The sequence below is a fragment of the Podarcis bocagei genome (assembly GCF_964188305.1).
Source record: "Podarcis bocagei genome assembly, chromosome: 15".
NCBI lineage: Eukaryota > Metazoa > Chordata > Lepidosauria > Squamata > Lacertidae > Podarcis > Podarcis bocagei.
This window is the reverse complement of record NC_138141.1, coordinates 37,803,119-37,829,026: the sequence shown is the minus strand read 5'-3', so window position 1 is coordinate 37,829,026 and position 25,908 is coordinate 37,803,119. Positions and strand designations below refer to the sequence as shown.

The 25,908-nt window shown below is 48.8% G+C and overlaps 1 protein-coding gene across 1 annotated transcript in view; it reads right to left on the bottom strand.

Moving 5' to 3' along the window:
* MNT (MAX network transcriptional repressor) overlaps nt 1-25,528 on the bottom strand; it is a 62,950-nt gene extending 37,422 nt beyond the window's left edge. The window contains exons 1-3 of the mRNA XM_081173026.1: nt 25,158-25,528; nt 3,441-4,023; nt 1,038-1,079 (exon numbers count right to left, since the gene is read on the bottom strand). Coding sequence (XP_081029152.1) covers nt 1,038-1,079; nt 3,441-4,023; nt 25,158-25,230 — 698 coding nt within the window. The 5' untranslated portion in view covers nt 25,231-25,528. The remainder of the gene's footprint in view (nt 1-1,037; nt 1,080-3,440; nt 4,024-25,157) is intronic.
* Nucleotides 25,529-25,908: the final 380 nt, after the last annotated feature.

Below are 25,908 nucleotides of genomic sequence, written 5' to 3'. Positions count from 1 at the left end.
CACCAGGGCTTTTTTTCAGCCAGAACTCAGTTCCAGCACCTCTCAGGTGGGCGCCATCACCATTATAAGAGAACAAGGTGTTCATGGTGAGTTCTGGCACTTCTTTTTCTAGAAAAATGGCACTGCAAAATACCCTCACCCATACAAATTACTTTTGTCTCCACAGGTCTTACCTAGGTAAGATATATATAAAAAAGTGCATTAGCAAGTGCTTTCTCCTTGAAAATTTGAAAAACATAAGTCAGTGTTTAATGGGCATCCGCAGAGGGAGAAAGGGACAGTTTCTCACCGTCTGAGAACAAACCATAATCTCCAGTTTTAATAGTTTTTTAAAGGAGCATTTGTAGAGCCTGAGATATGAGGCACTTTTGTTTATTTTGGTGAGAAACTAGCCTACTCCCACCTTTCAGCATTTAATTTTGCCTACCCCCCGCTAAATTCTGCAGAAACACATGCCCCCCCCCCATAATTATGGTTGGGTGTGATGCCCAAACTGACAAGCCAGCAACCAGCACCAGAAAACGTGGTTCAAAGTGGGTTTGCAAACCGTGGTTTGTCCTGGGATGTGACATGATTAAACCATGCCTGGAAATCATACAGCAAACTAGAATTGCAGGAAGCCACTGTTAATAAATCATATTGTGTGCTCATGATGGTTTGGTGTAGCATTGCTACTGACAAACCAGCTACAATCTGGAATGCTGAGCAGGTGGAATAGCAAAAGCAGCACCAGACAGCTTTGGTACCCTGGTTTGCCTGCTGCCCATCTGGAAAAAAACAAACCATTGTTTGGGTTCTGAACTATGGTTAGTGAAACCAGTGGTTTGGCACAGTGTCTGAATTGATTTCCTCCCCTTTTTAAAAATCAGAGAATCTCGCCTACCATAACCGACCTCCCTGGGAAACCTCTGTGTCCCCTGGAACAACAGCTGGAATGCCCCCACCCTGGTCTAACCTCCAGCCGACCCAAACAGTCCACTGGTTACGTGCAAAACCGGTTATCATTTTGCATTCTTTTTTTTTCAAAAGCTACATACCTGTTTTTCTCCAATTTATTATGGACTTCCCTGGTGCCAACCCTAAAGTCCAAAAGAAGAAGAAGAAAAATATATAAAAATTCACCATCAGCACCAGGTTTCAGAAGAGCTCTGCACTTAAACCTAAAAGTTTCCAAATGGAGATTTGGGGGGGGGGGTTTAGAGAGCCAGCTGTTGCAAAGGCTTTGCAGATCAATTTAGGCATGCTGACTTGCTGTTAGGGGCTGGAACAAAGCCAGAACATATAGACATGGAAGGAATTATTTGGAATAAGGATAAAACTCTCTCTCTTTCTCTCTCTCTTTCTCTCTCACACGCCATCTCTCTCGCACAAAAACAATTTTACACATTCCTATGTGTAACAAGCTAATGCGCTTCACTCGAATTATTCCTTCTGATCCTTGAACCCAGGGTCCTTTGGAGCACAAGACACCCTCCCAGTCCCACAGCCCATGTTTTCACAGGCACACAAGGCTTGCGTGGCACCCCGATTGTCACATCCCCTGTTGTCGTGGCAACAAATGCATCTGTTTGCAGTCAACCTGCTGAGGGAAACACATGCTGCTTAACAAATCTCCACACTGAACCCGAAGGGCTGGGCTTTGTCTGCAGCACAGAAAAGTAGCAACACGACCCACTTGCTGCACAATTTTGGGTCATTTTTACTGGGGGGGGGGGCGGGCGGGCATGAAGAGAAGTTCCCTAATGCAACAGTTTGAATTCAGACGAACGAGGCAAACAGCATCGTCTCGCGCTGTAGGTGATACAGTCTTCAATTGAATGGCTTGGTCTTCTTCTATTTTACAGATACTGGATGTACCCAATATTCCTCCTCCTCAGAGAAGAAATTGCTGGGACCCAACTAACTTAAATCCTCCATTTCAATGGATCTGCCCTCACAATACATTTAAAGCACAAGGAAGCCACTTTAAACAGGCATGGCTTCCCCCAAGGAATCATGGGAAATGTAGTTTGCTAAGGGCGCAGAGGGTCGTGAGGAGGCTCCTATCCCCTTCACAGAGCTACAATTCCCAGAGTAGTTTAACAAGCCATCCCTCTTTCCATTGGCCTGCAGAAAAGTGTATTCAGCTCCTCCAAGCGTTCTACCGGAGGTATTTCCCCAGGAACGTAAGAAGAGCCTAGTTGCATCAAGCTGATGGCCCAGGTATCCCAGGATCCTGTCCTCACAGTGGCCAATTAGGGGAAGCCAACATGCACAACAGCGCTGCCCCTTCCTGCGGTTTCCTGCATTCAGAAGCATATTGCCTCCAACAGCAGAGGCAGAACGTTGCCATTATAGTTGGTAGTCACTTCTTGGCAACTGATCCACAGTTCCCGATTTCCACTGGGGATGTGCAAACTTGAACCTGGGAGCGACTGAATGCAAAGCATGCGGTCTACCACACAAAAACGCTTGCCTTTGGTCAAGCCAAACCACTGGTCCACCTGCTTCACTGGTTATCTATGCCCACCTGCAGCAGATCTACAGGGTCTCAAATAGAATTCCTTTTTATTTATTTAAATAATTAGCAAAGCGAAAGAAAAACCTCACAGCATGAAAACCAGAAGAACGGCCCTCAGAAGGACCAGGGGAGAATTATTATTATTATTATTATTATTATTATTATTATTACTACTACTACTACCGTATTTTTCGCTCTATAAGATGCACCCAACCATAATAAGACACACCTAGTTTTAGAGAACAAGAAAAAAATATTCTCTCCCTCTCTGCGCAGTGACGCAGCAGGAGAAACGGAGCCCCTTCCATTTCTCCTCCCGCTTCGCTGAAGGGGCGCTGCGCAGAGGGAACGCTGCGCAGCGCCTCTCCAGCGAAGCAAAGCCAGGAGAGAAAGAGGGATCAGTGCGACCAATCCCTCTTCCTCTCCTGGCTTCAGCGAAAGCAACGTGAAGCCTGCGGAGCATAGAGGGACCTCCTGCTGCGCTGCGGAGGCTTCGGGTTGCTTTCGCTGAAGCCATGGAGCCTGCATTCGCTCCACAAGACGCAAACACATTTCCCCTTACTTTTTTTGGGGGGGGGGAAGTGCATCTTATAGGGTGAAAAATACGGTATTTTGAACTCTTTGCCTGATGCTGGAAAGACATCAAAATGCAACTTGAGACAAGCTGCACGGATGAGAGCCTTTTTGAGCCAAGCTCTCCTCATTCCCCCCACTTCAGATTTGGAGCTGTTGCAAATGGCCCAGTGGATTTTTGTTAATTTTATTTTTAATTTAATTTAATTTTATCTTTATTTTTTATTATTTTATTTTATTTTTGTGGTGGGTGGGAATGTTCTACACAAAACAAGGCAAGATCCTGGGCATTGCAGATGGTTGGACTTAATGGTTCCTGAGTGGGTCCCCTTTCCACCATAGCTGCCCCCAGAGACCCCACACTCACCCTCCGGGCCTTTTCTTCTGCTCGTTGGGCTTGACATCCTCCGACGAGGGAGCCAGCTTGACGCCGAGGGGCTGGTGGTGGGGCTGGTGGGGCTGCAGAGGGGGAGGCTGGGGCTGGATCGGCTGCTGGACCATGTGGTGCTGCGAGATGGCCAGCACCGGCGTGGCATAGTGAGGCAGCTGCTGCTGCTGCTGCTTCGGGCTGCTGCAAGGGGGCGTGGGGGCCTTGATGTCCGGAAGAAGCGAGGGGCCGGTCTTCTGGATGACGGGGGCCGCCAGGGGGGGCTCCTTGCCCAGGCCGGGAGTGCTCACGAGCGGCTGGTGGCAGTGGATGAGGGGCGGGGACAAAGCGTTGTGTGCCGTCGGAGGGGTGGGGCTTGTGACCACAGGGATGGGGATGACGGAGATGGGGGCCGCCAGCGGCGGGGGAGGGGGTGGAGGCGGGGCGGGCGGAGACAAGGGCACGGCCGCCATTTCGAGGCGGGGCTCCTCGGGGCGAGTGACATGGTTAACCCTAGGCACGCTGGCCTTCTTCTGCTCCTGTTCGCGCTCCAAGCGTAGCTTTTCGTGCTTCTCGTTCTCCTCTGTTCGGGAAGGGAAGGGGGGGAAAGAGAGAGAAAGAACCACGGTCATTATCGACAGACATTTGTTCCTACAGAGCGAGGGTCTCTGTGTTATAAGATACTGTATTTTCCCATGTATAAGACGCCCCCTCTTTTTTGGGACTCCAAATTGAGAAAATGAGGGAAAATTGTATCCAGGACGACCCCAATTTTTAAGATTAATTTTTCAAAAACCAAAACACACTAGTCCTATACAAGGAAAAATACGGTATATGCACTAATCGCCAAATGGCACCTTAAAGCCTAGGCTGCGGTCACCACAACCAAATGTCTAGGCGCCTTTCCCCCCACTCCCACTGGGATTTGTTGTTATTGCGTTTCATTTCTATACCGCTTTAGATTTTAAAAGAAAAAGGAAAATCTCAAAGTGGTTTACAGCGCATTTAATTAAAAAACCCCAGAATCAAACCAAGTCAAGCTTCAAAGAAAATACGTCACATCCTTCTCTAATGGACATTTTGCTTTCCCTACTTATTTATTTATTTATTTACCTACTTAATTTACATAGCTGCCCCGTAGAAGAAGAAGGACTCTAGGAAGGCAGTGTGGTGCAGTGGTTAGAGCAGAGCTTTCCAAACTGTGTATTGGCTGAGCAAATGCTCCTCCCGGGGCTGGAAAGGCATTAGTTTAACCTCCAGTTTGCTAGTTAAACTGAACGACTGTGTCACCAAATGACGCAGGTCTAAAAAGGGTGTCAGCGGCGTGAAATGTTTTGAAAGCTCTGGGTTAGAGTGTCAGACTGGGACCCGGGAGGTCCGGGTTCGAATCCCCACTCCCATCATGATGCTTGCCATCAGTCACAGCCTCGTAATCTACCTCACAGGACCCCTACCTTTGTAGGGGTTATAACTGTAGGGGTTTGTAGGGGTTATAACTGAGGAGGGAGCTGAACCACGTACTCCTGGGGTGGGGAGGGAAGTGGTATATAAACCCAGTCATCTCTTCTGCTTACTGGCTCAAGAAAGCTGGAGAGGCTGGCCAGATGGAGATGTAACCCGCCAACTTGGTACCCAGAGATCTCCATGGGGTCGCCATTGGACCCGCGCCGGTTGCAAAACACACCTGGCTAATTTCTAACAACAACAACAACAACAACAACAATAATAATAATAAATTTTATTTATACCCCGCCCTCCCCGACCAGAGCCGGGCTCAGGGGGGCTGACACCAGTAAAATTACAGTAAAAATGTAATTGGGGGGGGGGGACCAATTTAAAATACAACTTAAAATGCAATTTAAAATGCAGCCTCATTTTAAAAGTAGCCCATAGATCAAAACCATAAGGGGAGGGAATCATAAGGGTCAGACTGAGTCCAAACCAAAGGCCGGGTGGAACAGCTCTGTCTTGCAGGCCCTGCAGAAAGATGTCACGTCCCGCAAGGCCCTAGTCTCTTGTGACAGAGCGTTTCACCAAGTCGGGGCCAGTACTGAAAAGACTCTGGCCCTAGTTGAGACCAATCTAACCACCTTGTGACCTGGCTGATGACCCCTGCGGACCCTTTCCGACTCTTACGATTAATAGGAACTAGAGTGTTTCTCTCCGAGGTCCGTGCATCGCGAAGGTGGAGGGTCTTGGGCCCAGGGCACAAAATGCCCCCCCCCCCGGGCCCTGAGATCCCTCATTGCTTCCTTTCCCCAAGTTCACACCACTCTGTGGCCCTGCTCTGCGCTCTCCTCAGGCACTTCTGCCTGTCTGGGAATGTGTCCCCAAACTGCGATGGTGCCTCTTGCTAGTGTGGATGAGGATAGAGAGGTGTGTTTTTTTAAGGGGGGGGGCGTAAAAAAACAACAACCCTCAGACCTTTGTGCCACAGGAAAACATGGCCGACACCTCTTGTTCCTCCCACCGCTAGGCCTACTGGTGCCCGGGCATAGGAGTCAACTCCTAGGGGCTGAGGTCCCTTCGGCCTCCACAACATTTGAGGGGGCCAGCCCCCCCCCAAGTGGATAGGCATTGCAATTCAAATGGTGTGAGCATGCTGCACCTTGTTATTTTTAATAATGTGAATTTTCGACATAAAATACAGTGAGAATCAAACTGGCCTACCGAACAAGAATAATAAGAACAATTAAAAAAACCCAAAAATAAAAATGGGGGGGAGAAAGAGGGGGGGGAATACCCATTAGGCCCTTTACCATATTTATATCATCTCTATCCTGTCATTCATCAGGATATTCTGTGCTGGGTATTGTGATCAATTATGCAGTGCAGGGCTTACTTGCCCCCCCAAATATGTTATTCAAGTTTGCCCCCCTGCACCCGGCCCCTGGAAGCTTGCTCACCCCAAACTGCGGCCCCCCTGGCTGAAAAAAATGTTTACCGCACTGGTCCTCAACTGGTGGGTCAGTACGCACCAGTGGGTCATGGCCTAATCCAAAGTGGGTTGTGACAGGAACGTGGTAAAGGTAAAGGACCCCTGACAGTTAAGTCCAGTCGCAAATGACTCTGGGGTTGCGGCGCTCATCTCACTTTATTGGCCGAGGGAGCTGCCGTTTGTCCGCAGTTTTTCCGGGTCATGTGTAAAAGCCGCTTCTGGCGAAACCAGAACAGTGCATGGAAACGCCGTTTACCTTCCCGCCGGAGCGGTACCTATTTATCTACTTGCACTTTGACGTGTTTTCGAACTGCTAGGTTGGCAGGAGCAGGGACCGAGCAACAGGAGCTCACCCCGTCGCGGGGATTCGAACTGCCGACCTCCCGACCAACAAGCCCAAGGCTCAGTGGTTTAGACCACAGCGCCACCCGCGTCCCCAGGAACGTGACTGCCAGGAACGTTAAGAAATGAGTCTCCAAATGGGTTAAAAGTGGGTCTTAAAAGATTGAAGATTTCAAAGGCTGAATATTATTTATGGAGTGGTATACATACACGAGGGGGCTGTTTTTTTAGCAGAGTAACACTCACAAGTGAGGGGAGGACCCATAGGTCACAGACCGCAAAGAGCTTACACTTATAAAACAACTCAGAGCTGCCTCACCCTGAAGAAAAACAAATGCAATAAACCTGACTAAGGGTAGGAGTCAAATGTTGCGGCCAGAGGCAGACAGTGGCTGCTCTTTTCCTCTCCTAAAGGCATCTTTCCTGCCCATTATTTTGACTTTATTGGTATACCCAGCTCCTCAAATCTTTATGACGGCGCTCCGATACTTTATTTATTTGCCTATTTACAGCGTTTGTAGCCTGCTCTTCAATTTCTTTTAAATCCCAGAGTGGCCACCAAAGCAATAAAGATTTAAAGGGGAGGGGGCGCGAAGATACTATAATATACACAAATGATTAAAACAGCCCCAATAACAACAAATTAACAACTCCAACGTAAGGTGAAGAAGCAAAACCATAAGAATGAAACTTATCCACACCCCCACATTTAACCAAGTTTTTTAAAAATACACTCAAGATTCAAACTGATTAAGCAACCAATGGTCTTGGAAATAGTTCCCACACCATTTCTCACCTTTGGCAGCCTAATAATAATAATAATAACAACAACAACAGCAAGAAGAAAGAAAAGAATGTTATTATTTATATGCCCATCTGACTGGGTTGTCCCAGCCACTCTGAGAGGCTTTTAAGTAAAATATGCATTAACTTCAAGCATCTAGTGCTCATTATTAAATCTGTATTCCTGCCCCCTTTACACCCATTTCTGGTTCCGCCCATTCTAACCAACCCGACATCTGCTGCAATTGGCCCTCTGGCCTTCCTTCTTCCACACGACTCCGCCCCCGCCTATCCAGTCCAGCCAATCACATTTCTGTCTCTACATAAGAAATACGCAATACCTTATACCAGGTATAAGGAACAAATGTGGCCCTCCACGCTCCTTTCCCTGGCCCCCGAGGCTCTCCCCAGCCCACACCCCCTTTCCAGACGCACCTTCTCCCGGGCCTGCTTTGCACCCTTGGGTGGAGTGTATACATAGGGATACATGACATGTGCTAAGAAAACGGCCTATTTGAGGAAGGTAAAATGTGCATTTCATGCTCCACCCTCAGCCATGTGGCCTCCAAGAGGCTGCCCAGAAGTGAATGTGGCCCTCAGGCTGGAAAACCACCCAGGCACCATCTGCATAACTCCCCACATCGCCCTGGATCCCCACCCCCACCCTATCCCTCTGAGGAGAGAGATCATTCCCCTTTTCTCTAACCCCTGCCTGAAGCCATGGAGAGCTGCTGCTGGTCAGTGCAGACAACACTGAGCTACATGGACAAATAGTCTGACTCAATTATCCTAGAGCAGCAAGAACACTCTGCATAAGCTCAGAGGTATTCATTGTGACTCCTTTAGACCCAAAGCCTGGTGGACGTCAGCCAGGCTCTGCCTCACAGTCATTTCGTTTCTTTCTTTTTTGTTCTCCTGACAGGGAAAACAGACCAGTGAAACCAGTTCCCCTTGCTGCCGCGGAATCCAGTTCAGCCTGGTGGCTTTCTCGGCAGCCTCCACTGGCCTGCCATGTGTTTTGACAATGCACTGCTTGAACTCGATAAATGAGATATGGGTGTCCTCGCTAGGGCTGGGCAATGTCGGGTTTTCAACATCGCGGTTTGGCGATATACCACAGAAGCTGAAAAAAGCTGTGTTGGCCCCAGTCAGTACGATGCCTGGGCAAACTGCCACAGCTCTCATCATGGGAGATGAGGCGCTTTTACCCCAGCGCCTCAGGGGCTGTGGCCAAAACAGCTGACCCCAGCCTGCTGCTGCCCCCAGCAGAGCCAGCCCCAAGTCCCCTGCCAATATATCGCCTAGGCCTCGGCCTCACCTTGCCAAATAAAACCATACATTTGAAGAGATTTATAACCCCACCTTTCCCATCTCTGCGCACCCACGAGACAGCTTTAAACCATATAAAGCAGTACAATTAAATACTTAACAACTAAAGCATAAAAACGCAAACAGCAGTTAAAAAATACACACCAAAAGCAGACAGAAGACAAGGGCAGGGGGTTATCGGCTGTCCCCAAAAACCCTCTGATTTAAGAGTCTTAGGCCCCATCTGCATTATACATTTGAAGCAGTATTATACCAGTTTAAGCGGTTAACGAAGAAGCCTGCGACCTGTAGTTTGTATAGGGCGCTGAGAGTTGTTAGGGGACGCAGCTAATCCCTCAAGAGAGCTACAATTCCCAGAGATCCCTTGGCAGAGGGGCTGTTAAAAACCACTTGGGGAACTGCAGCTCTGTGAGGAGAACAGGTTGTCTTCCTAACTCCTCTCAGCACCCTTAATAAACTACAGTTCCCAGGATTATGATTTTTTGAGGGGGAGCCATGATAAGAAGCCGCTATGAAGCGCAGATGGCATGGTATGTAAACGCAAACATTCAAAATGGCTAGACCCACCCAACCACCCTGCTCTTCCTTCTGCGGCCAATTCTTATTGCTGGGTGATTTTGTGGTGGACAAGAACCAAGCAGTGCAGGATCAACCCCATTTCCAAGCAAGATGCCTCCAGGAAGCCAGAGAGAGAGGCTTATGGGGGGGGACAGTTAATGCCCCCACCCCAAGCTCAAGGTTCTCAATGCCTTTGCATAGAGGACGGCCATCGTCTCCCTTCGCCGGCCCCAGGAATATTTACGCAGCAGCTAAAAAACTAAAACCACACACACCACCTAGGAGAAAACGGGCCAGAGTTCTGGAGCAGGTGAGCCGAGAGAATTACTCAACCGCAAGAGGCTGCGGAAAAAGCTCCCTCTCCCTCGAAAACACCAGGAGGGGGGGGGACCAGCCCCCAAGCACGTGTCTGCCTGCTGTGCACTTTAGAAGACAACACGGCAGGTCAGCTGGGCGGCAGCCAAGCGGCAGAGAGAACCTCTCTCGCCCATGACGCACGTCACCACCGGGAACGGCCAAAAGACCTCATGATGAAGTCGCATTCAGCATCTGCAGTACGGGATGCCAGCTTCTGGGGCGGGGAGAGAGAAAAGGGGGGCGGACTCCAGCGGCCGAACTCTTTAAGTCGCTTGCGCCGTTTGCAGGATCACACAACTGCATCGGCGAGTCGGGAAGCATGCAGCAAAACTGAGCCAAAGCTCGGATTCTGCAATGTTGCACACTTTGCTCACGGGCGTTACACAAGCCTCGGGTGCTTTTTGGCTCAACGGATGCCTGGTTTGTTCCGTATCTGAGACAGATCCAAGGAGCCCTGAACTGGGTGTTGTGCATAGCTGTCAGCTTTTCCCTTATCTTGCAAGGAATCCTATTCGGAATAAGGTAATTTCCCTTAAAAAAAGGGAAATGTTGACAGCTATGGTGTTGTAGCCAAGCACCATCCCCTTCACACACATACACAGATGCGAATCCTGCTCCAACAGACGTCTCTGACATAACAGTGGTACCTCGGGTTAAGTACTTAATTCGTTCCGGAGGTCCGTACTTAACCTGAAACTATTTACCTGAAACCACTTTAGCTAATGGGGCCTCCCGCTGCTGTGCCACTGGAGCACGCTTTCTGTTCTCATCCTGAAGCAAAATTCTTAACCTGAAGCACTATTTCTGGGTTAGCGGAGTCTGTAACCTGAAGCGTATGTAACCTGAGGTACCACTGTATAAAATTATCCAGACCGTCCTCTGTCGCCTTAAGGACTAGGAGCGTCAGCCCTCAGGGTAGGAGGTGGCGCTGGTGGAAGGGTTCTTTGAAGCTAAGCAAAATTCCCAGAAATCTTGAGCCCCATGCCTCCTCAGTTAATTTCTACAACAACCCTGTGAGGTAGGTTAAGAGGCTGGGACTGACTCCAAGCTTCATGGCTGAGTGGGGATTCGAACCCCGATCTCCCAGGTCCTAGTCTGACACTCTTAACCACTACACCCCACTGGCTTCCCAGAGTACTTCTGCCATGGGGCAGCTCTATAAATTAAGTAGGTTAATAAATATGGGGGAAAGCAAAATGCCACTTAGAGAAGGCTCTGAAATACTTCCCTTGAAGCTTAAATTTGTTTTCTCCTGGATTGTTTTGTTTGATGTTTTAAAGTGTTGCAAAGCACTTTGAGATTTTTTCTTTAAAATATAAAGTGGCACAGAATTTAAATGAAGAATAATAACAATAAATCTTATGGGGTGGGGGGAATGGCGCCTGGACATTCCGCTGTGGTGACGGTAACCTCGGTTTAAGGTGCTATTTGGCGATTAGCTCATATATCTAAGTTTCTAACACTTCATAGTGATAGGGAGTGACAATTTTAACCTGGCCAAGAATGAAACAAGGGCTGTATGCATACCATACATTTAAAGCACGCCATCCACCTGCCAAAAAAGAATTGTGGGAACTGTAGTTTATCGTAGCACCCTTAAGAAACTATAATTCCCATGATATATTTTTTTGAGGGGGTGCTTTAAAAGTATGATGTGTACGCAGCTCAGGTCACAGTGGAGGGTTCCCTTCCTCGAGGAAACGGAGGAGCCACGGACAGGAAGGAAAGTTTTTGGAGGTTGACCACCGCGATACGTCTTCTACCTGTGGCTCTAGGGATCTATCTCTCTTAGCCGCAGGAGTGACTCACGCCTGCCCAGCTGGGTGGGGAGTTCAGGTAGGTGTCACCTGACCTAGATGGAGGCTCGTACCCACTGAGTCAGCTCCTATCCCAAAACATTCTTCCCACTTCCTGTTACATAAACATACCCAAAGACGTCACAAAGTCGCATTCCAAGGCCAGCTCAACAGGTGGCTACCACGGGTCAACCTACGGGCAATGGCGCCATTTATGGGGAAGAAGTCTAGGGGTCCCCTCGACAGAACTGAACATGGGAGCCCCGCAATGCAGCCAGGCTGCCTTAGCACATGTGGAAGCAAGGGAAGAAACAGACACCTGTAAAAGACAGAATCGCCCTCTCACCTGGTCAGAACGTATGAGGCCAAAGCAGTGCTAGAAACTCAGGTACGTAATCCGATTGCTAGTCTCAGGCTAGAAAAATAAATAAAAACTCCAGTATACAGATGCACATGCTCTTAAAATTAGAAAAGCAAGACAAGCCAGAAGCTAGCGCTTGGGATATGGAGCTGGTTTCAGCACCCTCTTCAGCTGCAGGTTTCACAGCCTTGTGCATCAGTCTTCCATATCCCCTTTCTGCCAAATGGGTATGCTGGTCAGTATTGCTTATCCACAATGGAAGGATGAATCCCAAGGGAGGCTATAAAACACTGCCGTGAGGCACCCCCTTACTATCCCTGAAGGCCTAAGCTAGGCGTCCCTTCCAGATGTCTACCTGTCATCATTGCCAAAGAGAAATATTTCCTAAAGTGCAATTTGCATTTTCCCAGAAGTCAGTCCTCCTGCAGCAGGAATGGGGAGCCTGTGGCCCTCCAGGTGTTGCTAGACTACAACTCCCATCAACACCCATTGGCATGGCCAATGGCCAGGGATTATGGGAGTTGTAATTCAGCAACAACCTGGAGGGCACCGTCCTGTCTCCCCGGGCCTAGGGGCTGCTGAAGCATCTCCATCACCTCTGATCACACTACAACTGCAATTTTGCTCAATAACCACAGGGCAAAGAACTTTGCAGGGTCTCACTGCCCATTCCCACCACACCCCCATGGATATCCTCTCAGGAAAAGTGTTAGAAACCCAGATATACAAGCTAAGCACCAAATGGCTCCTTAAATCAAGGTCGCAGTCGCCAGTGGTACCTCTGGTTACGTACTTAATTCGTTCCAGAGGTCTGTTCTTATCCTGAAACCGTTCTTAACCTGAGGTACCACTTTAGGTAATAGGGCCTCCCGCTGCCACTGCTATGCGATTTCTGTTCCCATCCTGAGGTAAAGTTCTTAACCAGAGGTACTACTTCCGGGTCAGCGGAGTCTGTAACCCGAAGTGTCTGTAACCTGAGGTGTTGTTAACCACTGTACCACTGTATCTGGGACGCGGGTAGCGTTGTGGAAGGTCAGCAGTTCGAATCCCCGTGACAAGGTAAGCTCCCGTTGCTCAATCCCAGCTCCTGCCAACCTAGCAGTTTGAAAGCACGCCAGTGCAAGTAGATAAATAGGTACCGCTCTGGCGGGAAGGTAAACGGCGTTTCCATGAGCTGCTCTGGTTTCGCCAGAAGCGGCTTGGTCATGCTGGCCACATGACCCGGAAAAACTGTCTGTGGACAAACGCCGGCTCCACAACCCCTGAGTCATTAGTGACTGGACTTAACCATCCAGGGGTCCTTTACCTTTACCTTTTACCACTGTATCTAGTTGCCCTTTGGTGGCAAGACAGCTCTTATTTTTCAAATGATGGACTGACTGTGATTGATCCTCAGTTAAATATCTGACTAGTTCAGATTATAACCTTGAGCTAAATTAAGCACTTTGACAACTTAAAAAAGTAAAGTCCCTTAATCCAGTCCACATCTATTTCGGCCTATTCCTACCTCTTTTTTTTTTTTTTAAGGGTGATTGCTCCTGCTCAGGCTGCACAGAAATAGCAATTTGGTTCCAGAAATTCATTCTGATTGTGCAGATAAAATGTAACTGATAGAATTCTACAGGACGGGATATTAGTGTGTGAAAACAGTGTCCAGATCCAATGATCCCCAGATGATGGAAATGTCAGGTGCCATCCTGGCACCCAGATATCTCCACTTGGTTGGCCGCCAGGTGCAAAATGCAAATTTCAAACACTGCTCTGGAACCTCAGAGCGCAGGTTCATCCTCGAATCAGGGATGTGCAACATAGATAACCATTATTCCCACTTTACAGATAGGGGAGATGGAAGACTGACAGCAAAACCATGGCTGAACAGCGTTCACGCCACCATTTTTTTTGCTTCGTTTCCCACTGATTGAGCGGCCTCCATCTCTGCCAGCCGGTTTGTCTGGGTTTTGCCTCAGCTACAGTAGGCGGGTGCCCCAGAACTGAGGAACAATCTCTGCTTTGAAAGAGATTTCAAGGGAGAAGCCTTGAAACACCCAGAAGCGTAGTTGGGACACTGGCCTCCAACCATCAAAAAGGAAAACAGAAAAGCACACACAACCACACACAAAGGTGACCTCAGGTGTGACTGGTTTTCCTAAGTAGGTGACTTGCTTCCCTGTAATCCTTGCCAATGAAAGGTTGTTGTATTCTTTCCCAACTACCTTGAAAGGTAGGCTGGTGTTGCCTCAGAACCACCCTAGGAGGTAAGTCAAGCTGAGAGCACACAAAGTACTCAAGGAAGTAGTTACCAAAGGAAAAGAGCTCATTCTACAGATCCAACAACAGTTGAGACCTTATTTAAACCATTGTTTTCCAAGGGAGTCATTGTGATAACTGCAGCAGAAGAGTCACATTATCACTTGATGGCCACGGCTACGGAAGCAGCTTAGCCAACAGAGCTGAGTCTTTTGCCTCCAGCCATCCTCTTCCACGAATCTGCCCAGCAATAGCTGCAACTGTGGCAGAAAATTCCCTAAGTTAATGATGCAACAAAGACAACATTTATATAGATAGATAAATTCAGGTAACTGGGACACGAGTAGCAAGACCTAATTGTAGGTCATCTGCAGCTGGGGGTGTATGGAGTGTTAAGGGAGGGGCAGTGCCGCTAACATGTCACGCTCCTTCTGGGGTAGTTTGTCTGCCTTTGGTCCCCCACCCTGCACTCAGCTCTTACCTGTGTCTCCTAGAAGATGTCAGCATGTGACAGCGGCCACACGGGAAACGGCTTAGACTAGCTGACTAAACCAGATGAAGGTAGCCGATGGGTGTCAAGCCCTCGGAGAGTTAGGGACTTCCCCTGCGTGCAAAGACAGGTTCTTCTACCTAGACTCTAGGTACCCCATCGAGAAGGAAAACTCTGCCCTTAAAACCTCCACTGCCTTGTGGGAAATCTTCAGGAGAAGAAAAGGCTAAGGAGTAAACACTTGTTAGTGCTGGTGCTGACCTTTCAAGCCCTAAATGGCCTTGGTCCAATATACCTGAAGGAGCGTCTCCACCCCCATCGTTCTGCCATCGTTCTGAGGCCCAGCGCCGAGGGCCTTCTGGCGGTTCCCTCGCTGTGAGAAACCAAGTTGCAGGGAACCAGGCAGAGGGCCTTCTCGGTAGTGGCGCCCGCCCTGTGGAACGCCCTCCCACCAGATGTCAAAGAGAAAAACAACTACCAGACTTTTAGAAGACATCTGAAGGCAGCCCTGTTTAGGGAAGTTTTAATGTTTATTAAAATTGTATTTTAATACAGACTATTGTATTTTATGGGACACGGGTGGCGCTGTGGGTTAAACCACAGAGCCTAGGACTTGCCGATCAGAAGGTCAGCGGTTCAAATCCCCGCAACGGGTGAGCTCCCGTTGCTCGGTCCCTGCTCCTGCCAACCTAGCAGTTCAAAAGCACATCAAAGTGCAAGTAGACAAATAGGTACTGCTCTGGCGGGAAGGTAAACGGCGTTTCCGTGTGCTGCTCTGGTTCGCCAGAAGCAGCTTAGTCATGCTGGCCACATGACCCGGAAGCTGTACGCCGGTTCCCTCGGCCAATAAAGCGAGATGAGCACCACAACCCCAGAGTCGGTCATGACTGGACCTAATGGTCAGGGGGCCCTTTACCTTACTATTGTATTTTATTACAGTGGTACCTCGGGTTAAGAACTTAATTCGTTCTGGAGGTCTGTTCTTAACCTGAAACTGTTCTTAACCTGAAGCACCACTTTAGCTAATGGGGCCTCCTGCTGCTGCCGGAGCACGATTTCTGTTCTCATCCTGAAGCAAAGTTCTTAACCCGAGGTAATTATTTCTGAGTTAGCAGAGTCTGTAACCTGAAGCGTCTGTAACTCGAGGTACCACTGTATTCTGTTGGAAGCCGCACAGAGTGGCTGGGGAAACCCAGCCAGATGGGCAGGGTATAAATAATAAATAATTATTAAATTATTATATTATTACTATGGAAAGCCAGAGTGAAGTCCCTAAGGCAGTTGGATGGCACCTCTTTCTGGCAACTCCTTCAGCCAAGCTGGTGCCAAACGTATTGCTCTGCTTTCCTTTGGACCACATCAGCCAAGACGAGAGGGGGGTCTTGTCGTCTGGGCAGCCCAGGACTTCCATACACACCAACCAGGCTTGCACCCCGGGGAGATAACGCAGATATTTGACTTCACCCCTGGAGGCGCATTCCATTCTCTCTCGGGACAGATGGATGACAACAACACCTGTAGCTGCACTGAAAGGAAAAACTGCATCATCCTAAATAGAATGGTCTGCAAGATTTATTCAGGTGGTCCAGAGTGTCAGTGAAGAGCAATGGCTACGAACATTGTTCCTAGACCCTGGCAGTCTGCTCAAGTAGTGAGCAGAATGAATCAGAAGTGATTTTTTTTTGGAGTGGGGGAAGGCACTTGAAAGTAACTATATTATTATTATTATTATTATTATTATTATTATTATTATTTCCAAGATGGCAGACTTAGGCATCCTCCAAGGTTTGCAGAAGTACAGTGGTACCTCGGGTTAAGAACTTAATTCGTTCTGGAGGTCCATTCTTAACCTGAAACTGTTCTTAACCTGAGGTACCACTTTAGCTAATGGGGCCTCCCGCTGCCGCTGAATGATTTCTGTTCTCATCCTGAAGCAAAGTTCTTAACCCAAGGTACTATTTCTGGGTTAGCAGAGTCTGTAACCTGAAGCATCTGTAACCTGAAGCGTCTGTAACCCAAGGTACCACTGTACAAAAAAAAGCTTTAGGAAACCCACCCCCCAAAAAACACAGCACAATGATGACTGAGTGTTCTCAGTTGTGCAGTGCTGAGCCTGAGCAGAAGCTTCACTCACATACTGCAAGAATTTGTTGCAGGTTCCACCTGAATACTGCCATCTCAATTCTCGCAGGCCTTGTGTAACCCAAACAGCACCATCCATAACTCCACCATCCTTCCTCTGCATAAGAGACAGCTACTGGCAGACTCAGAGAAATGGCAAAATATGCAGGAGGACTAAAAAAGAAAAATAAATTGGGGGGAACACTGGCCCTTGAGGGAAAACACCCGAAAACAGCCTAATGAGGACTAAGCATGCTCAACAAACACAGTGCGTGTTTATGGGGATGAAGAGATAATGGGAACACCAAGGGATTGAGTAACGGAATGGAGTTCTTGAAAGAGGGCATGGCTGGCTGAGTGCCACCCTGAACTGGCATGCACTCCACATTGCAACATTTTTTTGCAGGCTCCAGGTAGGATGTCTCTAATGATCGTTTATCCCAATGTTACTCCTCCATTCCATTGATTTATTCTAAGAATTTGCAGGTTTTACAGCTGTGACCCTCCCCCATGTGATGAGCCTTCTGTTGCGTGACCATCTTCCAGTGTGATGTAGTAGATTTAAAAGGGATTTGTGTCAGCACCCCACGTACTATATTCCTCACCTGCATCAGCTCACTGGGTGAACTTGGGCCAGTCGCTGTCTCTCAGCCTAGCCTACCTCACAGGACTGTTGTAAAGATAAAAGGAGGAAAGGAGGAAAACAATGACCACCAGCTCCAGCTCCTGGGAGGAAAGGCTGGATTTTAATGATGGCGATGCAGCAGGAGAGGTAATAAAACAATGACGACAACAACACAAGGTGGGTGGAAAAAGAGGAATCTATCCTGCAGCTCTAAGGCTTCTTTCTTTTTGCCGTTGTGGTTGAATTTTAATTTCCTTCTCATCCACCTTTCCTGGAGTGACTCATTGCTGAGACAATACGTTTCAGGCTACCTCCCATCAGATATGACACACACACAAAACACAGACATTTGATCCTCCACTGTGGTTGCAAAAGGTGTGCCCCCCCTTGCATTGGAGAGGCTTGCCACCCATGGCAAGGAACAGGAAGGCAAGGGAAGAAAACACACAAAAAAGGGAATTCCCCCCACTCTTTTGGCAAGGGATTTCACAGGGTGAGCAGGTCTAAAGGAATGGCTCAAAGATTTAAAGCAGGAGACCTTGAACCGCCCCTAACCCCACGTCACAGAAAAAAACAATCCAAATTTCAGAAAAGCGAACACAAGAGCTGTCGACACAGGTAAGGTGCTGGCGTTCTGTCCCATCGATGTGCAGGCCACTCTGCAGTGAAGCCGTATCAGCTCCCTGCCCCAAGGAGCTTGCAAACTAGAAATCGCCCAAGTGTGTGTCAGACAGAGGGGAACCATGGACAGAGACATTGGTAGATGGTATTGTGGGGTGCCGGGGCACTGCACATGGGGCCTCCAAGCAGCTTTTTGCTGCTACTTATCTAAAGGGGGGGGATGCGGGTGGCGCTGTGGGTTAAACCAGAGCCTAGGACTTGCCGATCAGAAGGTCGGCGGTTTGAATCCCTGCGACGGGGTGAGCTCCCGTTGCTCGGTCCCTGCTCCTGCCAACCTAGCAGTTTGAAAGCACGTCAAAGTGCAAGTAGATAAATAGGTACTGCTCCGGTGGGAAGGTAAACAGCGTTTTCGTGCGCTGCTCTGGTTCGCCAGAAGCGGCTTAGTCATGCTGGCCACATGACCCGGAAGCTGTACACCAGCTCCCTTGGCCAATAAAGCAAGATGAGCACCGCAACCCCAGAGTCTGCCATGACTGGACCTAATGGTCAGGGGTCCCTTTACCTTTTTCTAAAGGGGATGAAGAAGTAGACCCGGTGGAAGCACAACAGCAGGGGCACCTTGGGGCCCTGAATCAAAACAGTGATAAGCCTTTCCTCCACCCAAGAGAAACTGTTTGCTCATTAGGCAAATGATGAGTGGGATCTGCGACAAAATGTTGCAGCGTGGAATTCTCCCCTCTCAGGATTCTAGTTGGACTCAGAAATGTCCACTTCCAGGATACTCCAGTTGCTCTCCCACCAAGTTTTCTAATCCTCACCCTCCACACAAACAAACAAAAACAGACATTCTGTGCCCATGGACCAGTATTATTTATTATTATCGTTACTTAATAGTTAAGCTTCTGTCCCACACTTCTTCCTCATGAACCACAAGGCAGTGAAAACAATGACTATTTTTAAAAAACAAAAACAAAAAAGCACACACCATAAAAAACCAATCCCAGTACAGATGCAGACTGGGAAAGCTCTCCATGCAAAAGGCTTGTTGAAAGAGGAACGTCTTCTGCAGGTGCCGAAAAGACAGCTGACAGGGTGCCTGTTTAATATTTAATGGGAGTGCATTCCAGAGGGGAAGGTGCCAGGACACCGAAGGCCCGATTGCAATATTGTGTGGAATGCACCTGATTAAGATGGTAACTGCCAGAGGCCCCCGTCTGCAAAGCACAGGGATCAACTGGATACAACAGCGGGTGAGACCATATTTCAGGTACAGTGGTACCTCGGGTTAAGAACTTAATTCGTTCCAGAGGTCCGTTCTTAACCTGAAACTGTTCTTAACCTGAAGCACTACTTTAGCTAATGGGGCCTCCTGCTGCTGCTGCACGATTTCTGTTCTCATCCTGAAGCAAAGTTCTTAACCCGAGGTAATATTTCTGGGTTAGCGGAGTCTGTAACCTGAAACGTATGTAACCCAAGGTACCACTGTATCCGGATCCCAAGCTCTAGGGACTTTATACGCCAAAACCAGCACCTTGAGCCTAGCCCAGTAGGCTTGGGAGGGGGACATGGGAGTCCTCCCTATTACGGACAGGTGTCGCTGCTTCGACCATATAAGCAATAACGGTCAAGAGAACTGAAACAGATTCAGAACGTGGTTTAATCATGCTAGGTAAAAGGTAAAGGTACCCCTGACCATTAGGTCCAGTCGTGACCGACTCTGGGGTTGCGGCGCTCATCTCGCTTTATTGGCCGAGGGAGCCGGTGTACAGCTTCCGGGTCATGTGGCCGGCATGACTGAACCGCTTCTGGCGAACCAGAGGAGCGCACGGAAACGCCGTTTACCTTCCTGCCGGAGCGGTACCTATTTATCTACTTGCACGTTGACGTGCTTTCAAACTGCTAGGTTGGCAGGAGCAGGGACCGAGCAATGGGAGCTCAGCCCGTCACGGGGATTTGAACCGCCGACCTTCTGATCGGCAAGTCCTAGGCTCTGTGGTTTAACCCACAGCACCACCTGCGTCCCTTTAATCATGCTAAGCCAGACACAAAAAGCCCCAGAAATACAACTGCACTTAAGTGGCAACTGGCTCAGTCAGGGGCCTGGGTTCGAGTCCCACACTGGGTGAAAGATTCCTACATTGCAGGGGGTTGGACTAGATGACCCTCATGGCCCCTTTAAACTCTACAATTCTAGGACTCTTATGATATTATTGTAGGTCAGGTTGGAGAACACCCATCTCCTATCCTGCCAGTTGCTCAGGCCCCAACACCCTGCTAGGGACTATAAGGGGTGGGTGCCTTTTCTTCCATTCTGCCCCACCTTAATTATTTTCCTGGTCCAGGATGCCAAGCAGTGCTTATCAGCCAGATCCAGTCTGCGTTTTGATTTCCCACAATGCCCCTGATGTTAAATGTTGCTCAAGGGCATTGTGGGAAACCAAGGGGGGACCTAGACACAGCCGTCTACTGCTTCAGGAGCCACTCAGAGAAGTGGGGCCAACCAGAGAACATTTTACCTAGCTCCCTCCCACCAAACCTGGAGCCAGCCCAAAGATTTAAGGGCCTCTTCTAACCCAGAATCTTACCTGCCACATGCAGCGGCCAGGTAGCAGCGTTAGAAACTCAGCTAGGCGCTAAATGGCTCCTTAAACCAAGGTTGCGGTCACCAAAAAAGGAACACCTAGTTGCCATTTGGGGGAGAGACGGTTCTAAAAGTCTTATTGGCCTGTGACTGATTCTCAGTTAAACGTCTGGCCAGTTCAGATGGCAACCTTGAGTGGCTTAAGAAGTTAGAGAACATAGAGGAGAAACATCACACAATCCACATATATATTGGCCAATTCTGACTTCTTTTTCTTAACGGCAACACAGACCATTCACAACGAAAGAATGTTCTCCACACCTGTGAGGTGGGATAAGTGAAGGCAAGCTGCAACAATTAACTATAAGTTGTTCGCTGCTTTGGGTAATCCACAAAAACAGGGCAGGGACTCAAACGATGCTGCTTTATGGTTTCCAGAAGCGCAACGCCTAACCACGGAGGGTGAACATGGCCCAGGTGCAGGCAACCTTTGACCGTCAAGCATGGCCAGGGATGATGGGAATTGTAGTCCAGGAACACATGGAGGTTCCCCAAAGCTCACCTAGGCTTATCCACGGAATTGTCTCCAAGACAATGGCCGCCTTCCTGCCTGGCCACTGTTCCTCTGTCCCTAGCTGTCACACTTCCCCTGCCCACCCATGAAATGTGGACTGAAAACCAGACTTCAGCATAGCATACTAAATCTCAGATATTGCCCTCAATATTACAACTATTGGTTAATAAGGGTAGCTGATGGGTCTCAAACCCAGTGTGAGTTAAGGACTTCCCCTGCATGTGAAGACAGGAAGATTGAGCAGAGGAGACCAATTGTGGGTCCAAGAAGACGGTTTCTGCATGTGCTGTAGAGGGAAGTAAGAGGCAGGTGGGGCTTGTCCACCTGGAAAGGTAGCCCACCCAGGAGAAGGAAAACTGGTCTTAAATCTCCGTTGCCTTGCAGGAAATCTTCAGGAGGAGAAAAGGCTACACAAATCTGGAGTGGAGGACCTAAGATGGTTTAATGGTGCCTTGAAGGCCTCCTTCCAGCAACATGTTCAGCCAAGCTTGTGCCAAACGCTTTGCTCTGCTTTCCTTTGGACTACACCAGTGAGGCCAAGAGAGGCGTCTTGTCATCTGGGCAGCGCAGGACCTCCATACACTCTGTCCAGGCTTGGGCCCCTGGGGAGGTCACTTCAGTGCTGCTAACACAACAGTTTGACTTCACCCCCGGAGGCGCACTCCATTGTCTCTCGAGACAGACAAATGCCAACAAGCAGCTGTTTTTATAATTGCAAGATATATCATTGAGTTCTTAGGAGAAAAGCATGGCAAACTGTGTTCCAAGCCAGGAACCGATTTCATAAGGAAACAGGTACAACTGCAGTCACACACCCACAGGCCAACCTGCCTCCACAATGTTGCTTACTGAGCTATGAGCCATAAGTAAATTTTCAAAATGAAAGCTGTGGATTAAAACGGGACAGGGTGAGGAGGAAGGAGATGGGAGAGTAGCTACACGATGGGTCTCAGATCTGCCCTACATACATAGCAGCAGTTTCCGTGCACTCTGGCTTCCGTCACGGTGTTCCATTGCGCCAGACACGGTTTAGTCATGCTGGCCACATGACCCGGAAAGCTGTCTGTGGACAAATGCTGGTTCCCTTGACCTGAAAGGCAAGATGAGCACTGCACCCCATAGTCACCTTTGACTGGACTTAACCGTCCAGCGGTCCTTTAACTTTTTACACAGCAGCAGTACTAATATAGTATGACGACTCTCTAGCACAGTACAAATTCTTGTTTGCCTGCATGTCTGAAGCTGTTGTTACTTCAAGCCAATCAGAGACAGGTAAGAGATCTGGGTTCAAAAAAGTAAGGCGAGATTCCCCCCCAAATGCACCTTTTATTTATCAAACAATATTTAAATTATTCTACAGCACAGTCCACATGCCTGGGGCTGATTGCAGGGACATGGCTGTTGTTTGCTACAAGCCATAAACAGATAGTTGAAGGAGATCTGGATTAAAAGTCTATTTATGACCCCTAACAGTACAAAGCTATATCCAAGCAGTTCAGAGTGTACGCAGTGCTATAAAGAATAATGATGATTAATAGGATGTAGGTCTGGAAGATCCCAGACTCAGCATCCTTCACCACAACCATTTTTAATCTGGAGCTCTCCTTCTTTCAGAATGCAGTAGAAAGCAGCGTGCAAAAGATCTTCACCAAATTAATTTTCATTGTTAATATTCCCAAATTCTATGTTGTCATTTCACGGAACACAGCCCCACGCTCTGAGCTGCCTGCATAGTCAATACAGCAGGTTTTTACCACGAGCCCCGAATACCAACAAGAGGTCTGGAGTTTTAAACTCTGTATTACAGCAAATAATAATAATTAAAAAAAAACTGGCATGCTGATTTTCAGATCTTTCCTGCATGCCATTTCACATCACCCTCGTCATCATCACCACCAACGTTCCTGCAGCACAAACAAGTGAGGGCAGGCCCTCCCCACCACCCTCGTGTACGCACAAGCGCGCGAACGAGAGAGCGCGCACACGCGCATAGTTGCAAGAATGAAAGCGCGCATCCAAACAGCAGCAGCAGCAGCAGAGAGGGAGTGTCTCCAGCGCACGTGGTCGAGGGCAGGGCCTTGACACGTCACCCGTTCCCCGCTAACCAATGGAACGGGCCTGGAACGCAGAGCAAACACGCAACGTTCCAAACCTGGGGGAGGGGGAAGAAAATGAAAAAAAAAAAAGATACAAGCGACGCCAACGTTCCATTGTGCGCTTAGATCTCGACCACGCGCTAACGCAACATCTCTCCGGAATTTTAATGCGTGCATATGTGTGTGTGTGTGTAGCGTGTGTATGCGGGGCGGAGGGGGTCGGTTCCTCCCGCATGCAGCAACAGCCCTTTCTGGATCTCTCCCAGCAGATTTCCCAATTAGGGGAGCGGCGCATCATCAGACGAAAGAGGCGGAAATAGTTTTTTAAAAAGTGCATCATATGACACCCCCCTCCCCCTCTCTCGCCTTAAGATCAGGAGCGCCAGCAGCCCCGCCACCGCCCTGGAAAAGCCTCCGTCGAGAACGAGAAGGAAACGCTTCCCCTCCCCAAAAGGAAACCCAACAGATTCAAACCCTCCCCACAGTTGCTGCCTAATGAATAACTGCTCCTGATGATAAATCAGGAGGCATCGTCAAAAAAACAGAACGGGGAGGCAGCAGGGAGGAAAGGTTCCTATCTTTTTTCTATTACGGTTCCCCCCCCCCTTTTTGGCGCATAACTACATGACATCGTAACCCACCCTCTGATCCAGCCCGCCTCTTAAAAAGCCTGCGCGCGCCTCCTTGCATTCACTATGCGCCTTAGAAAGTTTAAGAAGGAAATAATTAAAACCGTGTGAAAAGGACGGATCGCTGCCGGATGCATGAATGAAGAACCGCAAGAGCAGGCAGAGACCCAAGCATAATTAATTATGGCTATTACGTGGGCTGCATCGGTTAACTACGTCCGTGTTGCAAAGGCTTGTTTTTTCTTCCAAGCCCTCCTTACACTGCAGGGCGGAAAGGGGTCAGGTAGTTTATTTTTTGGGGGTGGCAATAAACGCGAGCACGGGAATCGGGAAAAATCTGCCCATCCGCAGGAATTGAATGGGCTGAATTATTATTTTTTTAGTATATACATGCATGCATACATACATACATATCTCGGCTAGCATGTGTCAGCAAATTCAGAGTAAACGCAGAATGAAGCATTTAGACCACGTTGACAGGCTGCTCCCGCCCCCGGCTGTAATCCTGGACGCATTTACCTGGGAGTAAGTCCAATCTAACACAATGGGGCTTGCTTCTAAGTAGGCAGGTCCACAACGCGCTTGTTAAGCGAGGCAACCTACTATCCTCACAACCGCCGCCTCGTTAGGCAATCTCATATTTTTCTTAAACCGGTGCAAAAATATTTCCGCTCACCCCGCCCAAATGTTCATTAAAACGAAACAAAAAAGGGACATTTTGCAAAAACGGGAGGAGGGGGGGGGAAGGAGGAAGAACCCGACTAGAAACCCCCACTCAGGGAACCGACGAGAAATCAGAAGACCTGATCATCATTGCAAAATCTGCGCTACAGAGGAGAAAGCAATCGTAACGCAGTGCAATCTTTTTTGGAAGCAAAGCGGGGAGGAAAAACTCACCTCCTAACCCGCCAAAATAAATACTACGGCTTCGGCTGGGGGAACCGACGGGCCCCAAACCCGAGGCGCTGTTTGCTGGGCGGCGAATCCGAGGGGACTTACTCCCGTGTCAAATGCACGCGCCAGGCTTTGCAACCCGAGGCGAAAGCGCTGCAAGCCTGTGACAAGGGGGAGTGAAATCCCCGGGCTTCCGACGAAAAGGCGACTCGCCTCGCGCTGCAAAGTTGGTTTCTCTTCCAACAATCAAAAAACCGGGGGGGGGGGGAAATAAGATAAATCCCACCGCGTGCATTATTATTTTTTAATTATTCTGCGTTTCTTTCAAAAAGGAGAGACACGAGATCTTAATTCCCACCACCACCACTGGCTTACCACGTGTTTTCTGTTGTTGCTGAGCTTGCCATTCTAGATACCTGGCCGCTTCTAACAATGTCTCAATGCTCATTTCTCGGGGCTGCGTTTCGGCGGAGGATCCAAAGTCTTGGGGAGACTTATTAAAAAAAATAAAATAAAAAAGTGGAGAAGGGAAACTCCACGCTGCCACCCCCGCGGCAGGATTCTTTAATTTTAATGTCGGGGTTTGGTTCTTCTGCAAAGGGGGAAGAGGGAGGGGGGAGGAGGAAAAAAAAATAAAGAAGCCGGAGCCAGCCAGGCGATCGCCCCCTCCGCCCCGAGCCCCTCTGCGAACCTTCCAGACAAGGAAAGGGCTTTGTAACAAGATGGCGATGTGTAACAGAAACACAACAAGAAAAAAAGGGACTGACACTGCCCTCAGCTACTATAGGGAGAATTGCAGGCAAAGCCCGGACTGGATCGCAGCGCTTCGCCGGACGGGAGCGCGCCTGCTTGCTTTTCCTTTTGGGGTTGTTGTTTTTTTTTTTTTTGACAGGACGGGAGTTTCCGCTTAGACGTCTCAGCGCAGCATGGCACGATTGTGAAAAGAAACAAACACAAAGCCCTCTTCCTGGGCGGTGCCGTTCCAGGCTGCACGTGGAGGCGGGCATGCTCGGGTGCTTTCCTGCAGGCGTTCTTTGCACGCAGAAAACTAGGGTGTCGGGTTCAGCCTAACGCTGGGCTCCAATTATTTTTCTTTCAGGGGGGGGGGCAGCCTGCACCCTGAAGC